The sequence below is a fragment of the Ustilaginoidea virens genome, chromosome 2 (genome assembly GCF_000687475.1).
Source record: "Ustilaginoidea virens chromosome 2, complete sequence".
NCBI lineage: Eukaryota > Fungi > Ascomycota > Sordariomycetes > Hypocreales > Clavicipitaceae > Ustilaginoidea > Ustilaginoidea virens.
The window spans coordinates 3,437,335-3,454,869 of NC_057317.1; the positions used below are offsets into that span (position 1 = coordinate 3,437,335).

A 17,535-nucleotide genomic window follows, 5' to 3' on the forward strand; every position below is an offset into this window, starting at 1 on the left:
GACATATACATGCAGTCCGGTACTTAACATTGAAACCTCCCATGTCATCGCGCAACCAAAACTCCCACACCAAAGCCCCTGCGTTTGCGATAAGAACCCTTGCACTCGCGCTTGAAACTCTACTCTAATGAATACCCCCAATCTGTGGACTGTCAGTCTCCTCCTGCCCGTGAGGTCTTCAACGCGGTCGGGGCGGCAACTAAGCCGAAGCCGAAGCCGGGGCCGGGGCCTGCTGCCATGATGGATTGCGACATCTGCCATCGCGGTCATGACGCCCAAAAACTGCCGTTCCTCTGCGCGGTGGACGCCCGCAACAGCCTGTACGAAGGTCGCATGAAGATACTATACGCTGTCCTTGAGAATGAACATCTTAGCAAGCAGGTGAATGATACATCTGCCACCAACACGAAGAACTCCACCAACCTCAGCACAGTGGAGCTGTCATTGGCGCAGCAGCGCATGTCAGAAGACCGAACCGATCAGATCCTAGCTGCAGCCGAGAGGCTGAGAGAAGAGATCAAGGCGGCTAGAGAGGAGATTCGCGGTCGAAAGGCAGCTCTGGCCCGAAGGAAGGCCGACCTGGCCGCGGTCTCGGACGGCTTGGTTCAGCGCAGGTTCAAGCAGCAACAAGAACTGGATAAGTCTGCTCAAGTGCTCAGGTTCCGATGGGCCCAGGCGGCAGAGGCCACCGCCAACACCAGAGCTTTTCTCTGCACCGAGGCGATACGGCTATATGGTCTCAGGCGGGCCAAGAAGACTAGTTCCGGTCGCTATGAATATCAGCTTGGCAAGGCCCCCATCATCGATCCGACCGCCATGGATTGTATGCGCATCCATCCATCCTCCTTCTGTCTCCCGCTGTTCTGCCTGCTTCATGACTACTTCTCCAACGCATAAGTCTTGTCACTGACTGACCAAGTTGCAGCTTCAACGCCAGAGGCCATCTCGACGTCTCTCGCCCACGTAGCCCACATTCTAATTCTCATCTGTCACTATCTCTCCATACGGCTACCGGCCGAAATAACGCTTCCTCATCGAGACTACCCCCGGCCAACTATTTTCAATCTCAACGGCTCATACCAACACTCTCGCGCGTCCTTTCCTGGCTTTTCAGGCTCCTCGTCATCTCCGTCGTATCAACGGGAAACAGAGTCTCAGCGCATCCCCCGACCTCGACCTCTGTTCGTCGACAAGCCTCTCAACCAGCTCGCAAAGGAGGACCCCTCGGCATATTCATTCTTCCTCGAAGGCGTTACCCTTTTGGCATACAATATCGCGTGGCTCTGCTGCAGTCAAGGTGTATCCATCGGAGACACTAGCAACTTTGAGGACATTTGCAGCATGGGCCGGAACCTCTACGCCTTCCTGTTGAGCGCCAGCGCCCGTGACTTTCGTACTGTAAATACCAATGCGACAGGCTGGGCTCCTAATGGTGGGGAGGTGGCGGAAGAAGGTCGCGGAAACTGGCTCGGTCGTTATACTCATGGCGGCACGTTCTACTTCCTCGGTAGCGCCGAAGGCACAGAATTGATTCGAACGTTCAAGCTTCCGAGTCCGATAAAATCGGCAGACAAGCTAAAGAAGAAGCTGATTGGCGATGCGCCAACTCCGGACTGGGAGGTTCTGGATGACGACGCCTGGAAAGTTGAGGACCTGCATCCCACGAGCAATGCAACCACCGTTGGTGCCCAAGGAGGTGCTGCCAAAGGCTCTACCACGAAGACGCCATCTCGTAGCGGCTCAAATGGTTGGACAAAGGTCAAGCATAGATGATTTGTTTTACTTGGGCAAGAATATAGGCGCATCAGTTCAACCTCTGATAGTCAGATGTCTTCTTGTGTGATTGGCAAGCTCCATCATGTCTGTGAGTATTTGATTTAATCATCTGTAGCATTTCGAGCTTGTTCATTCGTTTTCATCGCCGCTGTTTTGACCCTCCATCATGGCCCGGATGGTTGATAGGGGAACAATCTTGACGCCCCGAGGTTGGACCTTGTCTTGCCATCTCTCTGCTTCTTTGCTTGGTGACAAGTTGCTGACTGGCAACCCGCCAGCCAGCTCGGCCAGTTTCCGAGAGCTTTTCAAGTCTTCGTCTCGCTCCACGGACCCTTTTTCTCTCGTGCCGTATTTCGTTGACATGACCTGATTGCCCTTGTCGATGAACACTCGTGCTTGCCGATATTTGCGCCATCGGAGCTTTTGTCTCTGCAGCTCTTCCTCTTTATCCCGCGGCAGAGAAGGCGATTTTGCCGGTCGTGCTGGTGTCACGGGCTGCTCGAGCGAGCCCGGAAACGAGGGATTCCCCCCAGGAAGAATTAGGCCGCCGATGTTGATGGGGCCTATTGCTGCTGCTGCCTTTGCATCATCTTCGCGGCCATCAGAACCATGCCCGCTTCTCGTCGTGAGCTGGCCAGTGCCGGTTTCGACGAAGGTAGGTGTCCTGATGGTCTCTTCGCCATAAGACTCGCGTGTGGATATATCCTGAGAATCAGTCGGCCGGTTTTTAGGAGAGGGGTCAGAAGCTTGAGCACGCGAACCTGACTTGGAATCAGCTTCAACTTCTTTCCCGCTTACAACCGCGTTAAACGATGTATTAGCTGTTTCATCACTCGGCTGCTCTGCCCCCGCCAGAAGAAGTTCAGGACGACGGTAGCTCTCGGAAGTGAGCTTCTTACCGGCCGCAATTGTTGCTTCATCATCCTTTGTTTCCACTTCTTGGGACTGTTCAATATCTGTACGAGACGAGATCTGCGAATGAGCAGCTACAACTCCGGCAGTTGGCTCTGCACTTGTCAACGCTATTTCAGGTCTTGCTGCTATCACCTCGGTCCCTAGGCTTTCGAACAAGACTTGCGTCGATGGACGGTCTGGCTTTCCAGGCACTCTCAGTTCACTATCTGCTACTGGCCTTTCTACGCCCTGGGGGCTGGGAATCAGTTCCTCTTGATGTTCTGCTTCTGCGACTTGCCGCTTTGGGGAATTAATCTCACTTCCCGCGGGGTTTGCGACTGAGCCGTCCTCAAGATGTTGACCACGGCATGCCTCGGGGCCAGCCTGATCATTTGGTTGCTGGACGCTATGATGTGCATCTGAGATAGCCGTACCCTCTGCAGGGAAGAGCTCCAATATGCCATTGGAATCGTCGAGTGGCGCTGGCTCTGCCTCGTTCGTGAGCAGCCCTGCCGTTAAAAAATCGTATTCAACCGGCCCCAGAGTATTCCGCTCTACTTGCGTGTAGTTCTGATCATTTCCGAGTTCGAGATATTCTGAAAGCTGGTTATAGTCATCGATAGAAATGTTGGTAAACGATGAGTAGAATTCGAACTCCTCAAGTCCCGTGCAGGGTTGCATGTCTACATTTTCCCCATCTGCGGTATCGCCCATCTTCGAACCCACCGGGTTAGTCTTCTGGCCGTGTTCACTTTGGTCTTCCATTACAATGTCTAGTCCATATTCGGGCTCTGAAAAGCCAAAATGATCAAGTTCCATGTCGGTATTCACAGCGTCTGTGGGCTCAAAGGACGCCCACTGGCCGAGATCGAGGTCTTCATTATGTAAGAGACCATCTGTTGTGGTTTCGATAAGGGGTGCTGACAAGGCTTCTAGAAAGGCCTGAAAGGAGTCGTCAGACAGACCGGAAGGGAATTCGGTATTATCCCATAGCATCTCATCCCCGTCAACAAAGCTCAGATAATCCATCTGACCGCATAGTATGTTCAGGTCGGCCATTTCGAGTCCCGCAGGCTGTTGTGTCAGAGACGCTGAGGCGTCAAAATGTTCGCCAAGAGCATCCTCCCGCGAATAATTCGAAATTTCCGGAGCATCCGCATCCACATTGTCCTTGTATCCTTCTCTGCTGGTCGCCGTATCAACTTCCATGGTCATTAGTTCACTGATATCAGCTTCGATGCTTCCGTCTTGGTAAAAGAATTCTAGAAGGTTTGTGTCAAAATCCATGCTGCCTTCTGCGCCGAACCCCATGGGCAGTGATATCTGTGGCGTGGGCTCAGGCAGTGTATCCGCAAACCAGAGTTCGGCCATGTCCACGTCGACACAGCTTTGAAGCAACTTGAGTTGGCAGTCACCATTCGGTATTGGGGTTGGCGGACTGGCAGGCAGCGGTACGTGTTCAGGCGCAGTTGTCGTCGTATCGTCATCTGACAACCGAGCCTCTTCGTCTTTACTTGCCTCTGGGACAGCATCCAACGTGGGACTCACTGCTGCCCCTAGGCGGCCATATCTATATTGTAAGCGTGTGGTTTCGTCATTGTCGGACGTAATTTCTTTCATGGTGGCTTTTTGAATGATAGAGTCCTTCCCTCTGCGTCTTTCGCTCAAAGAGGTTCGCTTTTTTTCATGGTTTAGAATGGCCTTGCTCCTTTGAATAAGTGGATTTTCTTTGGCCCTTGTAAACCGAAAGTCAAATTCCAGTTTTGGCAAGGGAGTCTGTACGGTTCCGAAAGCGTTCGCCGCATCTGATTGTAGTATTCTGTTCCATGTCGGAGCAATTGGTAGCGACATCATATCTGCGACGCGGCTAGCCGTCGGTTCACAGAAAATGTGTTTCTCATGGTTATCTAATGATGGTCTCGGAGTTTCAGGTATCTTCTGTACTTGTCTTTCAACATCTATCGTTGGCCGTGTCAATGCGTCTGCTGGGTTCACACTTGGCGGTATTCCGCTTCCACCGTCAGTAGAGTCGTAAACAGGCTGTTTCTGCTTGTCTAGACCGGGTCCAGACCCTTCCTTCTCATGTACTGGCTTCTCATGTGCTGGGATGCGTAGTCGTCTTTCTGGGTTTGGTAATCCCGTAGAAGACAACGACAGCTTCTCGCGGGCGTACATTATTTGAGCCGTTTCTGTCCCGGCCGCGTCTTTTGGATCTTGTGTGATGAACTCGGTCTTTATCCTGACGTCGGCGCTCAAAGGCACTCTGGAAACCGCTTCCTGAACTTTCGCGATTGATTTGTCTGCAACTTCTTCGCCTTGCATATATGTAGCATCATGTGCTTCCGTCTGGGTGCCAGCTACCACCATGCCATTTTGAAGCTCCTCCAAGTTAGTCTGCGTGCCTCGGTTTTCGAATATCCTGACGCGCAACGACTTTGGCGGCAGGTCGCTCGCACGCTTGCTGGCAGAATCGTCAAACCGTGGCACGATAATACAATGGGAAAGGGAGCGTCTGTCTTGACGTCGTCTTGCCGTGTACTTCAGCCTGCTGTAGTATCTGTCCCAATCACCATGGGCCGACTTCCTATGCGCTGTCCGGTTTTGCCAGTCGTATTCCGGTGTGTCTACATTGAAATCCCTTGCGGCCAAGTCGGCGTCCATCATCACCTTGCGGTCGTGTAGGTCGCCCGCTGATCCAGGAAGAGTAGGTTTGAAGCTCTCAATCACGGCTTCGGACAAGGAGATGTCGACGTCAAAGGCATCGCCAAAACACCTAGCTGCTAGACCATGTAGTTTCTTCAACAGTGTCGGAATCTGCAGCAATGATTGGCACAAGACCGGCGCGGCTAATATGTACCACAGTCGCCACAGGTCTGCAGGTGCCCATATTGTGCCCAGGGGGTGACGACTGACGGTATACTTGACAGGATCGTGACTTAAAACCACTACCAGCCAGGCGACCAGGACCCAACCCGGCGGTATGGTTCTCTTGAGAATAAGCCGGACGTAATGGTAGTACGGCAGGACCCAGAAAATGACGGGCATGTTCTTCCAAAAAACCCAGGCGAGTTGAGAAGCAAGAGTGCCAACTACCCGCAGCAGAAAATGGCTCCGTTGCAGGCAGTTATCAGGACCAGCTGGATTGCTCTGAGGAACACTGTCGAAAAGTTTCTTTGCCGTGGTTTCGTCCCCAGACAGCACGGCAGCTAGGCCGGGGCTTTCTCGGTGCAGATACTCATCCTGGCGCAATCGGTCTAGTTTCAAAAAGTCCTTCAAGGAAATTATCTCATCGTCCCAGCTCATCATGTATTCTCAGAGCTCTTTCTTGGCGTAAGGCGCCGTATCGATTATGTATGTCTGTCGGGCTACACTTTCTGCAGCTGCTGTTAGATGTCTGCATTGCTTCTGGCAAGAAGATGGCAACTACAGACAGGCGTCCCAGACTGAGCCCGGGGGGGGATCGTATGATGGCGGTTCACTCGTGGGAAACTCCTCTTAATCAAGGTTTCTGGAACGAACTGTAGCGATGATGTTTGCGAGTACAAAAGACTGGGTTGATGGGTTAGCAACTTGACACGCGGACAAGGGATTTATCTGGACAACGCCAAACGTGCAGCAAACAGCGGGCGACTCAGGTCTAATTCGGCTTCACTGCATCCGGTCTAGAACATGAACAGCTATTCACGCACCGTTGTATGGTTCCAAGACGAGTCACAGCCATGGTCGCACATGGGCTGTAGCGTCATGTTGCCCTGAATCAAACGGAGGCGGCACTCGCAGAGGTCAATGCGCAAGAGTCGTAGATTTCCATCCAGCAAGCGCCCGAAACAGAATGAATTATACGCGAGTGATGGTATATCGCTAATCCTTCGCCCCAACGCCGTCGTTACTGATGCCACCGATGCCCGCCACCGATGCCCAATGGAGGGAGGATTCCTCGCGTTCCCAGTCAGCCGCTTCCCATGACGAGACCCGTCGTCGCATCGTTACTGCGCCGCATTCAAGACCTGCTTCTTGCCCCTCGCAGTCAGTCTCTTCTGGAGCTCAATCAGAACATCGCTCCAGCCTTCTTCCTTGGTGCCGATCTTGTCGCCAATCTTGGCAGCCAAGAACTCGCCCACTTTGCTAACATTGAAAGGTTCCCCGTAGACCACACTGACATGTGCGGATATCCCAACGTCAACACCCAGCGATGCACTTCGACTGTGTAAATGAAGCGTAGCCTCTACCCTCGTCCTGAGCGCCGTCAGGAGCAAGGAACTGACCACCGCAACACTCGAATCCGACGTTTTCACTACCTTTGTCGGAAACGTGACATTAATAGCGCGAACTTGAGTTGCGACAAAGCGGGCCTTGTCCCATGCCGCGCGAACCATGTTCAAAAGGTCCAAGATCTTTGTTCGGCTTTGAGGCAAAGCTCGAACGTGGTCTCGGATGCACTGCAAGAAGAATTCTTTTTCAGCCGTCTTGGATTGTTGGCCATCCTTGCTGTCACCGATGTACCAAAGATCGATTGGGGAATTGGGCTGATGAGGCTGGAACGAGGCAATGTCGAAAACAATCTCAATCTCGCGCCTGTACGCCATCGACAGATTCGAGCCCGTTAGGCCCGTCACCGCCCAGCCATGTTGTTTCTCGAGTACATCGACGCGAGCTATGCAAAAAAATCTTGTTAGCGGGCGATTCTGTTCGATATCACTCCCAAGTCGTGCCGCCTACCTTTGAGAGCCTCAACCTCACTGCAAGTCCAGCCTCGGCACGCCTCTCGAACCTCTTCGTGTTGTTCAATCTCGCGTACCAGGTTCTCCTTTTTGGCACCGAGGTCCTCAGCAATTGACGCGGCCGACTGCAATTGCTGCCGCATCTCGGCAATGAGCCTCTGCTTCACCTCGATGCCGGCATCGCAATTTGTTAGCTCGTCTCTGGCGGCCTGAAGTTCAGCAGGATCGCAGTCGGCCAGCTCTCTGGCTGCCTCTTCCAAGACTTCACGCTCTCTCTCCAGGGCGTCATGATATGCAACCGCGTCGGGCAACACTGCTGCTAGTATATCTTCCCGTTCCTTGAGCATCCTTTCATCTCGATCCATGTCCTCAGAAATTTTCACGAGACCTTCTTTCAGCCCCTCTTGCAATTTCATCCTCCACTCGTACCACATGGCTTTGCTTAGTAGCCTGGCATACGTCTTGACGTTTTTGAACTGGTTGTCCATGAGAGCTTTCACGTTCGGGGTAGCAGTAACGTACTCGCGGAATAAGGGAGGATTGTCCTCCAGGGTCTCCGCCTCGATTTCTTTGACGATGCGGCGGCCCTCGGCTATGTAATTTTTCAACTCACGACAAGAGTGTTGATAGAGCTCCAGCATGGGTACGGTGCAAGCCCCAGCAACTACAAATCGCTCTAAAGACATCCCATCCTCTCCCTCCACAGTAGATTGATCTTGCAGGCTGTTGGGTGCAACAGTATGGCGCCGTTTTGTAGTTGTGAGCTCCATGAAGCGAATTGATGTCATGTTCAAGAAGTCTTGAAGATGAATTCTGCCGTCATCGAGATTCTGGTCAGGTTCTTCTGCCTTTTTTATACCTTGGTTGTGGTAAAAGTTAACCTCCTGGACTGTTGGATTTTGTCCCAAAATTCCGATCCGCTCCTCTCGCTTATGCGGCGTGATGTTCGTACCATTCTTCAGGGGTGAGGAGGAAGAGGATAGTAAGTTGCTCGCATTAGGCTCAAGCCTTGATGGCGACGCTCTATTAAGTTTGCCTGTTGTCTCAGCTGCAGACGGTGGCTGCTGTAGCTTGATATTCTTCACGGGGCTACCTTTGTGCCCCTTGAGACGTTTGACTCCGTCGTTATCGTCGGAATCTTCGTCTTCATCCAGCTCCGCTGGCCTTTTTCCAAGAAGGCCTTTTGCACTTCCCACGTGAAGGCTCTTTCTTCCTCTTAAAGCATTACGCCTTGGGCTCAAGCTATTGATCATCTCTCGCAAGTTAAACGTAGCATCCTTATCTGGCTGCTGGAGGGCGGCGGCCTTTGCTGAAGAGAACAAGTGTGGACTTTCTTTCGCCTCGTCGTGTTTGCGATCCTTGTCCACCTCACCTTCCACAGCCTTGGGGTCGTCAAAAGACACCGCTTGTCGCCCAGGTATGAATTTAGTGGCGCTATCGCCAATGGAGCTCCGCCTGTCAAATAGTTCTGTAACTTGCCGAGACCCCAGGCCACTTTTGTCTGCCCCATACCCGGACAAACGGCGGGTTTGCGGTGTCATGATCACGGTTGGCGTCCTTGTGCCAGTTTCCGAATCGCTTTGAAACAGTGAACATCTTGGATTCAACGACTCAGGCGGTGATACCTTCTTTTCGGCGTGGGCAGATCCAGTCGACTGAATCTTGGTGACGGATCGTGGGCTCTTGCGCTGCGTCCGCCTTCTTTGAGACGGAGTGCCAAAAGAATCTGTAAGAGCTCGCGATTTCGTCAGTTTGGGTGGCGATGATGTCGGTGTTCTGAGAGGAGACGATATTGTGTCTGGAGTCTGTGGTTCATGGCTACGGCGAAGATCTTCGCCCCGCAAGGCTGGTAGTTCGACATGACTGTTGCGGCTGTCGTCTTTCATTTCTGAAGCTGCAGATGCCGCAGCAGCTTGAGAAATTGCGGACAAGCGGGAGCTTCGACGTGTCGGTGTTTGCTGCGCAACCGCAGCCATGGCGATTCTATCGGGATTGAGCGACTTTCTGCCTCGTTCTTTCATCATCTTGTGTCCTGGGCTTGGCGAGGAAGGCACAAGCCCGTTACCCAAGATTCCTCCAATAGCGGCAGTAATGTCCATGCCAAAAGTCTCCTCCTCCATTATCTTGGAGTCCTTTTGGGGAGAGTTTTGGGCCAAAATATTCCCGTATGCTACGGTCATATCCATGGTTATATCAGCCTCTCCTAGCCTGCTGAGGGTTTGTCGTCGACTGGTAGATGCTTCAACTTCTTTGGACTGCGACAGCACTCCGCCCAACGCAGTGGTGAATTCCATTGAAAAATCCTCATTTGTGTCGAATTCGCCATCTTGTTGCATTTTCTGTGGCTGATGAATACCACCAAGAGCTGTTGTAAACTCCATTGTTGCTTCCATGGAGGCATCGTCTTTGCAATTTTCCCCAGCAACAAGCGGTCCTGGCGCGTCTCGTCTCGTCTTGTCTTCGGAGACAATGCCCCCGAGTGCCTGTGTGACATCCATTGACATTTCTCCATCCCTTGTGTTATCCATTGTATGTTGTTGAGGTCTGAGAATTCTTCCCACAGCACTGGTCATTTCCATGTCCATGCCCATGTCCATTTCCGTGCCATCATCCTCCGTGGGCAATGACGGTTCCGTCTCGCCAGCTGAAACCGAAGAGTTATTCTTCTTGACCCAGCCAAACGATGGAATGATTTCTTCGCCCTCGTCAAGCTCTTCGTCTTCTTCGGGGTCGCTGCCAAGGCGCTGCGTCCCGGCTCTCTCTGCTGCAGCCCTGAGAGCTTGATCAAGAGTCGAGCTTTCATCATCAGACCCATATCTTTCAGAGGCAAAAGTGGTTCCCGTGACTTCTTCTGTTTCAATTGTCATCATGGTTCCGTCGTCCGAATCGCTGCTGGAGCCACTATCGTCCTCAACCTCTTCCACTGCGTCCGCCGGCTCAGAATCCGAACTGTATATCGTCGACGTGAGGGTGGCGTCGTCCACATTGTGAAAATTGAGCGCAGGAAGCCCCGAGTTTCGTCTAGGAGCATTCTCATCGTCTGCCGCCTTGGACGCAGACCTTGAAATATCGGACCCATTGACGGACGAAGCTCTTCTGAACGAGTCATCGGTTGAAGTAGTTGAGTCTGGCATGTATTCTACTTCGTGAAAAGTGTGAAGTGTTGCCTCTGCAGCAAAGGATACCCTCCTGTTTGCTAAGGACTTGCGCCGAGCATCTCTGCGCTCTCGCTCTTCTCTTTCTCGAGCGGCCGCTTGTTGCTCCTCTTCGGTCCGGAGAGCCACTTTGGAGCCGTTCGTGTTATCATCATGCGAGGACGCCAAAGCCCGGGTTGAATCTTTAGAATCTGTCAATTTTGAGGTACGTTGATTTCCGTGCCTTTGCTGCGGAATTTCCGGTGCGGAGTAAGGGGTCGGTCTAAGAATCGACCGTGGCATGGGAGCCGCCGCGATGGACTGAATAGTTTGTTAGCATTTGCTCTGAAGGTATCAATTTCGTGTGAAGACTCTTTACTCACAGCACGTCGATTGCCGTTGGCGTGTTTCAGCGCATCGAGACCCCCAGGCCCAATACTCTTGCTTCGCGACTTCCTGTGAATCTCTGCCAGTGCGCCGGCCACATCCACGGTCGCATTCTCCTTATCCATGGTTTTTTTCAGTGAAACATGGCTTCCAATAGATTTGCGAACACGCCTTGTTGAAGGCACCGTCGCATCAGTCGGCGGCGGAGCCATCTTGACGGGGATTCCGGGCCTTGCAGTGACGCCGTTGAATTGGAAGCTATCATGAGCTAGGTTAATACATAGAAATAGGTACCTAACGCCGACAAGCACCCCCAATGAACCCGCCCATTGTTTGTTTACTTCCAAACGGAGCCCAACAAGGCTACAGGTGCTTGGCGGGGCGTGTGGGTCACATGAATTGGAAGTGGGCACTGCGGATCATGTATCACGTGGGGTCAAACAACGCCGCAGGTCACGTGAAAGATCTCCGCCCTCGTGCGATTTGTGGAGCACTCGCCTATTCAACCAATCCAAATTTTGCAAGCCCTAAGGTTGTAAAAGACACTGTAAAATTTGGTGCGAAACTGACTGCCCTGTTCTTGCATTCGCGCAAAACAACTTGCTTCGCCCACCTCAACGACAAGCCTTCTTGTAACGACACCTCTCCGGAGCAGGATCATTCAAGATGTCAGTTCACGATTTCCCGTCGACGCCTGCGCATGCGATCTGAGTGAAAACGATCATTCTTCTCACTAACGTCCAATCTCAGGGCGACCGAGTTGACCGTCCAGTCGGAGCGTGCTTTCCAGAAGCAGCCGCACATCTTCCTCAACTCCAAGACCAAGACCAAGACCGCCAGACCAGGCAAGGGTGGCCGAAGATGGTACAAGGATGTCGGTCTGGGTTTCCGTACCCCCAAGACTGCCATTGAGGGTAGCTACATCGGTACGTGCGACACGAAGTCGAAATTCCTGGTCTCGGATGGGCGGGCATCAGAAGGAGGTTGGATCAGATTTGAAGAGGAGGGAAAGACTGTTGAACCGATAATTGGGCAGGGGCCTGTTTTATTGTCTTTTTCTGCCAGGCGAGTTGAGCAGGCGACTGACCAGATCTGCGCAGACAAGAAGTGCCCCTTCACTGGGCTTGTCTCCATCCGTGGCCGTATCTTGACCGGCACCGTTGTTTCCACCAAGATGCACCGAACCGTCATCATCCGAAGAGAGTACCTGCACTTCATCCCCAAGTACTCGCGTTATGAGAAGCGCCACAAGAACCTCGCCGCCCATGTTTCTCCCGCTTTCCGTGTCGAGGAGGGCGATCAGGTCACCGTTGGCCAGTGCCGACCTCTTTCCAAGACTGTATGTAGCAGATGCCAGTCGCCTGAGAGTTGGAGTAATCAAGTGTTGGCTGACTATTTGCATTAGGTCCGTTTCAATGTTTTGCGCGTTCTGCCCCGAACTGGCAAGGCGGTTAAGAAATTCAGCAAGTTCTAAATAGGACTCTTCTTCTGGCATTTTTTGGCGTGATAAATAGCAGGGAGGGATAGGACATTTCCACTGTAGGGTCGGGCTACGGAAGTTGTGTTTGGCAAAATGGCTGTGCTGTAGTACCAGTCACGAATAAAAAAGGATTTCATGACTGCAACTTCTACATATTGGCCACCGCGTACGCGATCAACTTGGTTTCTCCTTGAAAATCTGGCAGATGGTCGAAACAGAAATTCATCTGCGTTGGACCTTACTGGGAAGTTGAGCAACGTCTTGCTGTCTCGTGTTTCGTGAACGGTCTTGTTGTGATGAGTTCGCCGGGACCGAGAAGAGTTCGTGATTACAGGTTCAATAGTAAAGCCATAAAGTTGCCGTCGGTACTGGCGGTATCAATTTATTTCTGGTTGTTCACTCCGATTCTCTTTCTATATAAGTCGTCCAGGTAAGTGCCATCTCGGACGGCCCATGAAGGCGGATATACTATACAGTATGCGTTTTACAGTATGAGTGCGTGTTCGCACTATGATGGCAAAAGGTCGAAAGTCACTTACGCTGCTCCAGCAAATATCAACCATGTAGTCTTGGCACACGGGAAACCTGCCATGGGATGGTTTTCTTCAATATTTGGGTCAGAAAAGCCATCTGACCCTCTCGGGAAGCTTGACCCGAAGCTCCGCGAGTTTCTCGAAAGAGAAGCCCCCGTGAAATACACCACAGCCCAGCCGTCATCTTCGACAGCGCCCACGGGCGCCGCGCCGACAAAGGACGCACAAAACGTCTCCGAGCCCACAGAGAGGCCTGCAGTCCCATCTTCGAGCTTGCATCAAGACGGCCGCTACGCCCACCTATGGACGAACTACCGGCCCCTCGCGGAGGTGGAGTCAGAAGCGGCTACGGAGCATGACAAACTCATGGATGTGCTCGAGGGCTTCAAAGAGCGCAAAGCAGCAATCGGCCGCGCGGCCTTGGAAAACTGCGCCCTCCAGCAAGAAGAATGGGCCAACTGCATGAAGAGCGGTAGCTGGGAGGACCAGCTGCAAATGTGCCGGCATCAGCTGCGGCGCTTTGAGAGATGCTACACCATGCAATCGGTACGTACGTTGGACACCTGAGCCTGCATGGCGGGGGCTTTCCGTACTGTTGACGCACCCCCGTGCTGATGACAAGAATGGCAGCGGTTTCTCAGAGCTCTTGGACACAGCTCGGCCATTGGCCGTCCGGCTAGCGTCGACGAAGATATCCAGATGCACGCGGACACGCTGTACCAGCGAATGCTCGACCACGAGGCGGCTGTTGAACAAGCCAAAAAGGACGGAAGCCCTGTTCCGGTATTCAACCCGGCGTTACCCAGGGCCAACGTGGCAAAGGTCAACCCGACAACCGAGCTAGAGAAACATTGGAGGGAGAAGCTAGACAAGCTACCTGAGGAGGAGCGAGTGGTGGAGGAGGCGGCGCTCAGGGCAGATCTGCAGGCTGAATCCGAAGTCGCCCGAAGCGTCAAACAGATATGGGCCGCTCAAAAGGAGGAAAGGGATACTAGAAAGGCTGATGGCCAGTCTACGTTTGGGGATACCTTGGCTAGTTTACTTGGTCGGGGTGGAAGTGATGGGGGAAAGGCGAGATGATATCTGGAAAAATCAACGGGGAACTCGCAACTTTCCTAGACCTACGAGCGAGCCGAATAGGGGGGAAATATTCCGGATATTTACAATGCCTATATTACTGGACGTCCCATCATAACGAACACATCCAATAGAACCTGCACAATGTTTCATCAAGATACCCAAGTCTTCAGACTCCCCATCGGACTTTGCCGGGGCATTTCAACAATGTCTCAAAGAGAGTAAGCATACCCAAGGTGCATGGCAAAGGACATTTGACTGTTTTATCACGCATAGCATTTCAATCATCTAAACCACGTCAAAACGATTTGCGAGTCAGTTGTGGTCTGTCTTTATCTCAAACAATTGCAGAGAATCCTCCATCAGCAAATCATCTGACTGGTCGCTGGGTTTCGTGGTCTAGTTGGTCATGATTTCTCGCTAACACCGAGAAGGTCCCCGGTTCGAGCCCGGGCGAAACCACGCGTTTCATTTTTGATAGTTTGGTGGCGAAATCTATAATTCTCTTATGTCGTTGCTTCTTTCAGTCCTCGTTGAGTGTGGGTTTAACGGACCCTTTTTGCCTTGGCTCACTCAATCTCAAACCCATCTCAGATCTTAGGGACCACAGAGCCAAATAGATTTTATACTAAGAACTTGGTTCTGGTGCAGGCATTCGCTCGCGATATCGGATGCCCGACGCAAGTTTGTCATCCGCCCAACCTCTGGCGTTTGCATCAAAGGCATCTATCTACCAAGGGCGTCGCTTGAAACCAAATATGCTGGGATGCCAAAGTCTTTTCCCCAGCCAGGCTGTTATGGGCAGAGATAGCTTCTTCGTACCCGGATTACCATGTACGTAGAAAAACGGTGTTGCGAGTAATCGCTTCCTGGATATCAACGACATGGAGCACCACATCATTGTTACTGGGCTCAGGTGTCAAGGTAACTACCGGCAACTAAGTCCAAAGCACCTAATGTTATCGGATCTTGGTTACTCAGTCGAGCAGTGAAAAGAAACTTTCGATCAAACCTACAAACGCCATAGCATCGTGGAATCCAGTTACACCAGCCATTTCTACAGCCAGTTGGGACTACTCCGCAAAAAGAGTACACAGCCAAGCCTCGCGTCACGGACAAATGTAAGGGGTGAAACGAATCGCCGAAACCACGGAATAGAGCAATCATGGCGTCAGAGAGCCCCTCTTACGATCAATTCACTTTTGGAACTGCGCGGTAATGCGGAGCAGATGACGAGCTGCAACGCACCAATTGTCTTGATGCGCATTCCGAAGCCAGCTGAATACCTACTACATCCACGAAAAGAAGGCGGACGGAAACACAACAAGCGCATACCAAGGCGTGTCAAGCGGGAGGGTGTGACTACGGGGAACGAGGTAAATGGTGCGTCTTGGACGACAGGTACATTTCCTCTGGCAGTCTACTGCCGAGAGAGGCGTGCGGCCTTGAAACGGCTCACCTTCTCGTCACCATCGGCCTCATCGAGCGGTTGGATGGCGGACTCGTCCTCCCTCAGGAACCCGCCGTCGCGATGGATGAACTTTCTCCGCATGCGCTGATACGTGTCTGCCACTTCCTGGTAAACCATGGAATCGTCAAACTCGTCTGGTGCAGTCGCGTTTTCGGATGGCTCGTGCTCGACCAGCGTGTCGATTATCGTCACACCGTCAGGACCCGCGGGTCTCGTGCGTTGCTCTTGCCGCATGTAACGAGGGGGAACGTCATGGGGGCCCTTGGATACGCCATTCGACTCGGTGCCAGCCCTCGCCTTTTTGAATCGCGAAGGTGTCGGGCTTGATTTTGTCGCGGCCATCTTTGTGGACCCTGTGCGTTCAACGACATCACTAAGCGGATCGATGGCGGGGGGTCCACTGCTTTTCGGTGGTTGCTGCATTTGCTGCGTTGTAGGCTCAGCTTGGGGAGCAACATCTAGAGCTTGGGCAAATCGTACGCCCTTTTTGTTTTCGGCATCCCCATTTTTGCTGTTCTTGATGTTGGATTTGGACGGAGCGGGTCGCGACGCCGAGGATATGGCCGGTTCGGGGTCCCGATTGACCACAATTCGGCCGACCCCTGCTTCGCTCTGGGGCGATTCCCCGTCTGCATCTCGCTCAGCTTGCTCAGCAGCTTGTTCAGTGAAGCGGGATTTTATTCCGAGCTTCTTTTCCAGTTCAAGCATCCGCTGGCGATACTTGTCCGTGACAAGGCGGCCAGTGGATCGTCCGTATTTGTCCTCGTCAGTATCATAGGCGTCGTCGTCGTCGTCGTACTCTTCGTCGTATTCATCCTCGTCGTGCTCGAAACCACTGTCCGAGTCGCCTTGTTCAAGCTCCAGTTCAGCTACTACAGCTCCAACCTCGCCCATGCAATACTGAAGCATCTCCTGCCTCAAAGAGGCATCCTCGGCATCTTCATCATCCGGAATGACGGGCTGATCCTTGCTGATGCTTTCCTGTTGTTCCTTTGCTGTCTTCATGATCCGATCCAGACGCTTGAACCGGATGGACATGTCAGCTGACGCGGCGTCTGAGGGCTGCGCATCCACATCCACATCTTCGGAGAAAGCAACGCTCTTTTCAACTGGCGGAGCAGTCAGCGGGTCCTGTGGTGGAGGCTGATGTAAAGATTTGGTCTGTGGTTCTGAGACGGGGTCGGTCCCACTTTGGGAGGATGATGGTGGTGGTGCGGATAATGTTGTGGTTCTTGTGGTTCTGGTGGTTTTTGTTGTTTTTGTGTTTTCATCACCGGCTCCGGCATTTTGTGGCGCGAGACCATCAACGCCTGCCTCCTCGAGGACCTCTCTAACTCTGGGAAGAAAATCGGCGGGCTGGTTAAGACGGTACGACAGCACGTTGTCATTATCGTCGAGTTCCTCGATAATTTCCGTAACGGGCTGGTCGTTTTCATCTACAGCATCTGATTGACTGGCGGCAGTTGCAGCAGCGTACTGGTCCTGAGCGGTTTCTAGCTGGCTCTGCAGATTGGCCACATTTTTGCCGACGTAATCTATGCGCCGTTGCAAGAGGTTGATGATCTGATGCCTAGGCTTGGAATAATGCAAACCGAAGACTTGATCGATTTCCTTGCCGGTCAAGAGCTGTGCATCGAAGTCATGGTGCACCTTTTGCAGCCGAGCGGGCGTGCATGGCTCAGCAACGGCTTCCACCTCTTCCTTGAGAGCCTCATACTCTGCGTCCCAGGTCTGCCAATGCTGCAGCGCCTGTTTGAGCTGGTTGACATTTTCCTCGAGCTGCAGACGGTGCTTCTCCAAGTTGGAAAGGCTGTCTTGAGGAGCAGACATGATCAACCTGGAGAGCGTACGGACTTTGGGGGCTGGGAGGTTTTGATGATGTAAAAGTTGGAACTTGGAGGGTCGGGACTCGGGAGACGAATAAAATGTTGACCAAGTTGGTGGGCTGCAGGTTGCAGGAGCAGGGGGGGGGGTTTAGAGGAGTCTGCCGGCAGTCACGAGTTTGGGGGAGCTGGCCAATAAGGTACTGTAGCTAGCTGCTGGTGGTTACGTCGTCTTGATT

General features: G+C 52.6%; 6 protein-coding genes across 6 annotated transcripts; 3 read left to right on the forward strand and 3 right to left on the reverse strand.

Moving 5' to 3' along the window:
* Positions 1-240: 240 nt before the first annotated feature.
* Positions 241-1,773, forward strand: UV8b_02709 (uncharacterized protein; the record flags this gene model as incomplete). The annotated part of the gene is made up of 2 exons (XM_043140207.1): positions 241-823; positions 926-1,773. 2 exons carry the CDS (start codon positions 241-243, stop codon positions 1,771-1,773), a joined length of 1,431 nt encoding a protein of 476 aa, XP_042996141.1.
* A 132-nt stretch (positions 1,774-1,905) lies between these two features.
* Positions 1,906-5,973, reverse strand: UV8b_02710 (uncharacterized protein; the record flags this gene model as incomplete). Its single annotated transcript, XM_043140208.1, has 1 exon — positions 1,906-5,973. One exon carries the CDS (start codon positions 5,971-5,973, stop codon positions 1,906-1,908), a length of 4,068 nt encoding a protein of 1,355 aa, XP_042996142.1.
* A 683-nt stretch (positions 5,974-6,656) lies between these two features.
* On the reverse strand, positions 6,657-11,124 carry UV8b_02711 (uncharacterized protein; the record flags this gene model as incomplete). The annotated part of the gene is made up of 3 exons (XM_043140209.1): positions 6,657-7,324; positions 7,390-10,846; positions 10,909-11,124. The coding sequence occupies 3 exons, from the start codon at positions 11,122-11,124 to the stop codon at positions 6,657-6,659; spliced, it is 4,341 nt and encodes a 1,446-aa protein (XP_042996143.1).
* A 182-nt stretch (positions 11,125-11,306) lies between these two features.
* UV8b_02712 (uncharacterized protein) lies at positions 11,307-12,386 on the forward strand (the record flags this gene model as incomplete). The annotated part of the gene is made up of 5 exons (XM_043140210.1): positions 11,307-11,388; positions 11,568-11,580; positions 11,663-11,838; positions 12,013-12,251; positions 12,318-12,386. The coding sequence occupies 5 exons, from the start codon at positions 11,307-11,309 to the stop codon at positions 12,384-12,386; spliced, it is 579 nt and encodes a 192-aa protein (XP_042996144.1).
* A 596-nt stretch (positions 12,387-12,982) lies between these two features.
* UV8b_02713 (uncharacterized protein) lies at positions 12,983-14,005 on the forward strand (the record flags this gene model as incomplete). The annotated part of the gene is made up of 2 exons (XM_043140211.1): positions 12,983-13,471; positions 13,556-14,005. The coding sequence occupies 2 exons, from the start codon at positions 12,983-12,985 to the stop codon at positions 14,003-14,005; spliced, it is 939 nt and encodes a 312-aa protein (XP_042996145.1).
* Positions 14,006-15,422: 1,417 nt separating this feature from the next.
* UV8b_02714 (uncharacterized protein) lies at positions 15,423-17,303 on the reverse strand (the record flags this gene model as incomplete). The annotated part of the gene is made up of 1 exon (XM_043140212.1): positions 15,423-17,303. One exon carries the CDS (start codon positions 17,301-17,303, stop codon positions 15,423-15,425), a length of 1,881 nt encoding a protein of 626 aa, XP_042996146.1.
* Between the last annotated feature and the right edge of the window lie 232 nt (positions 17,304-17,535).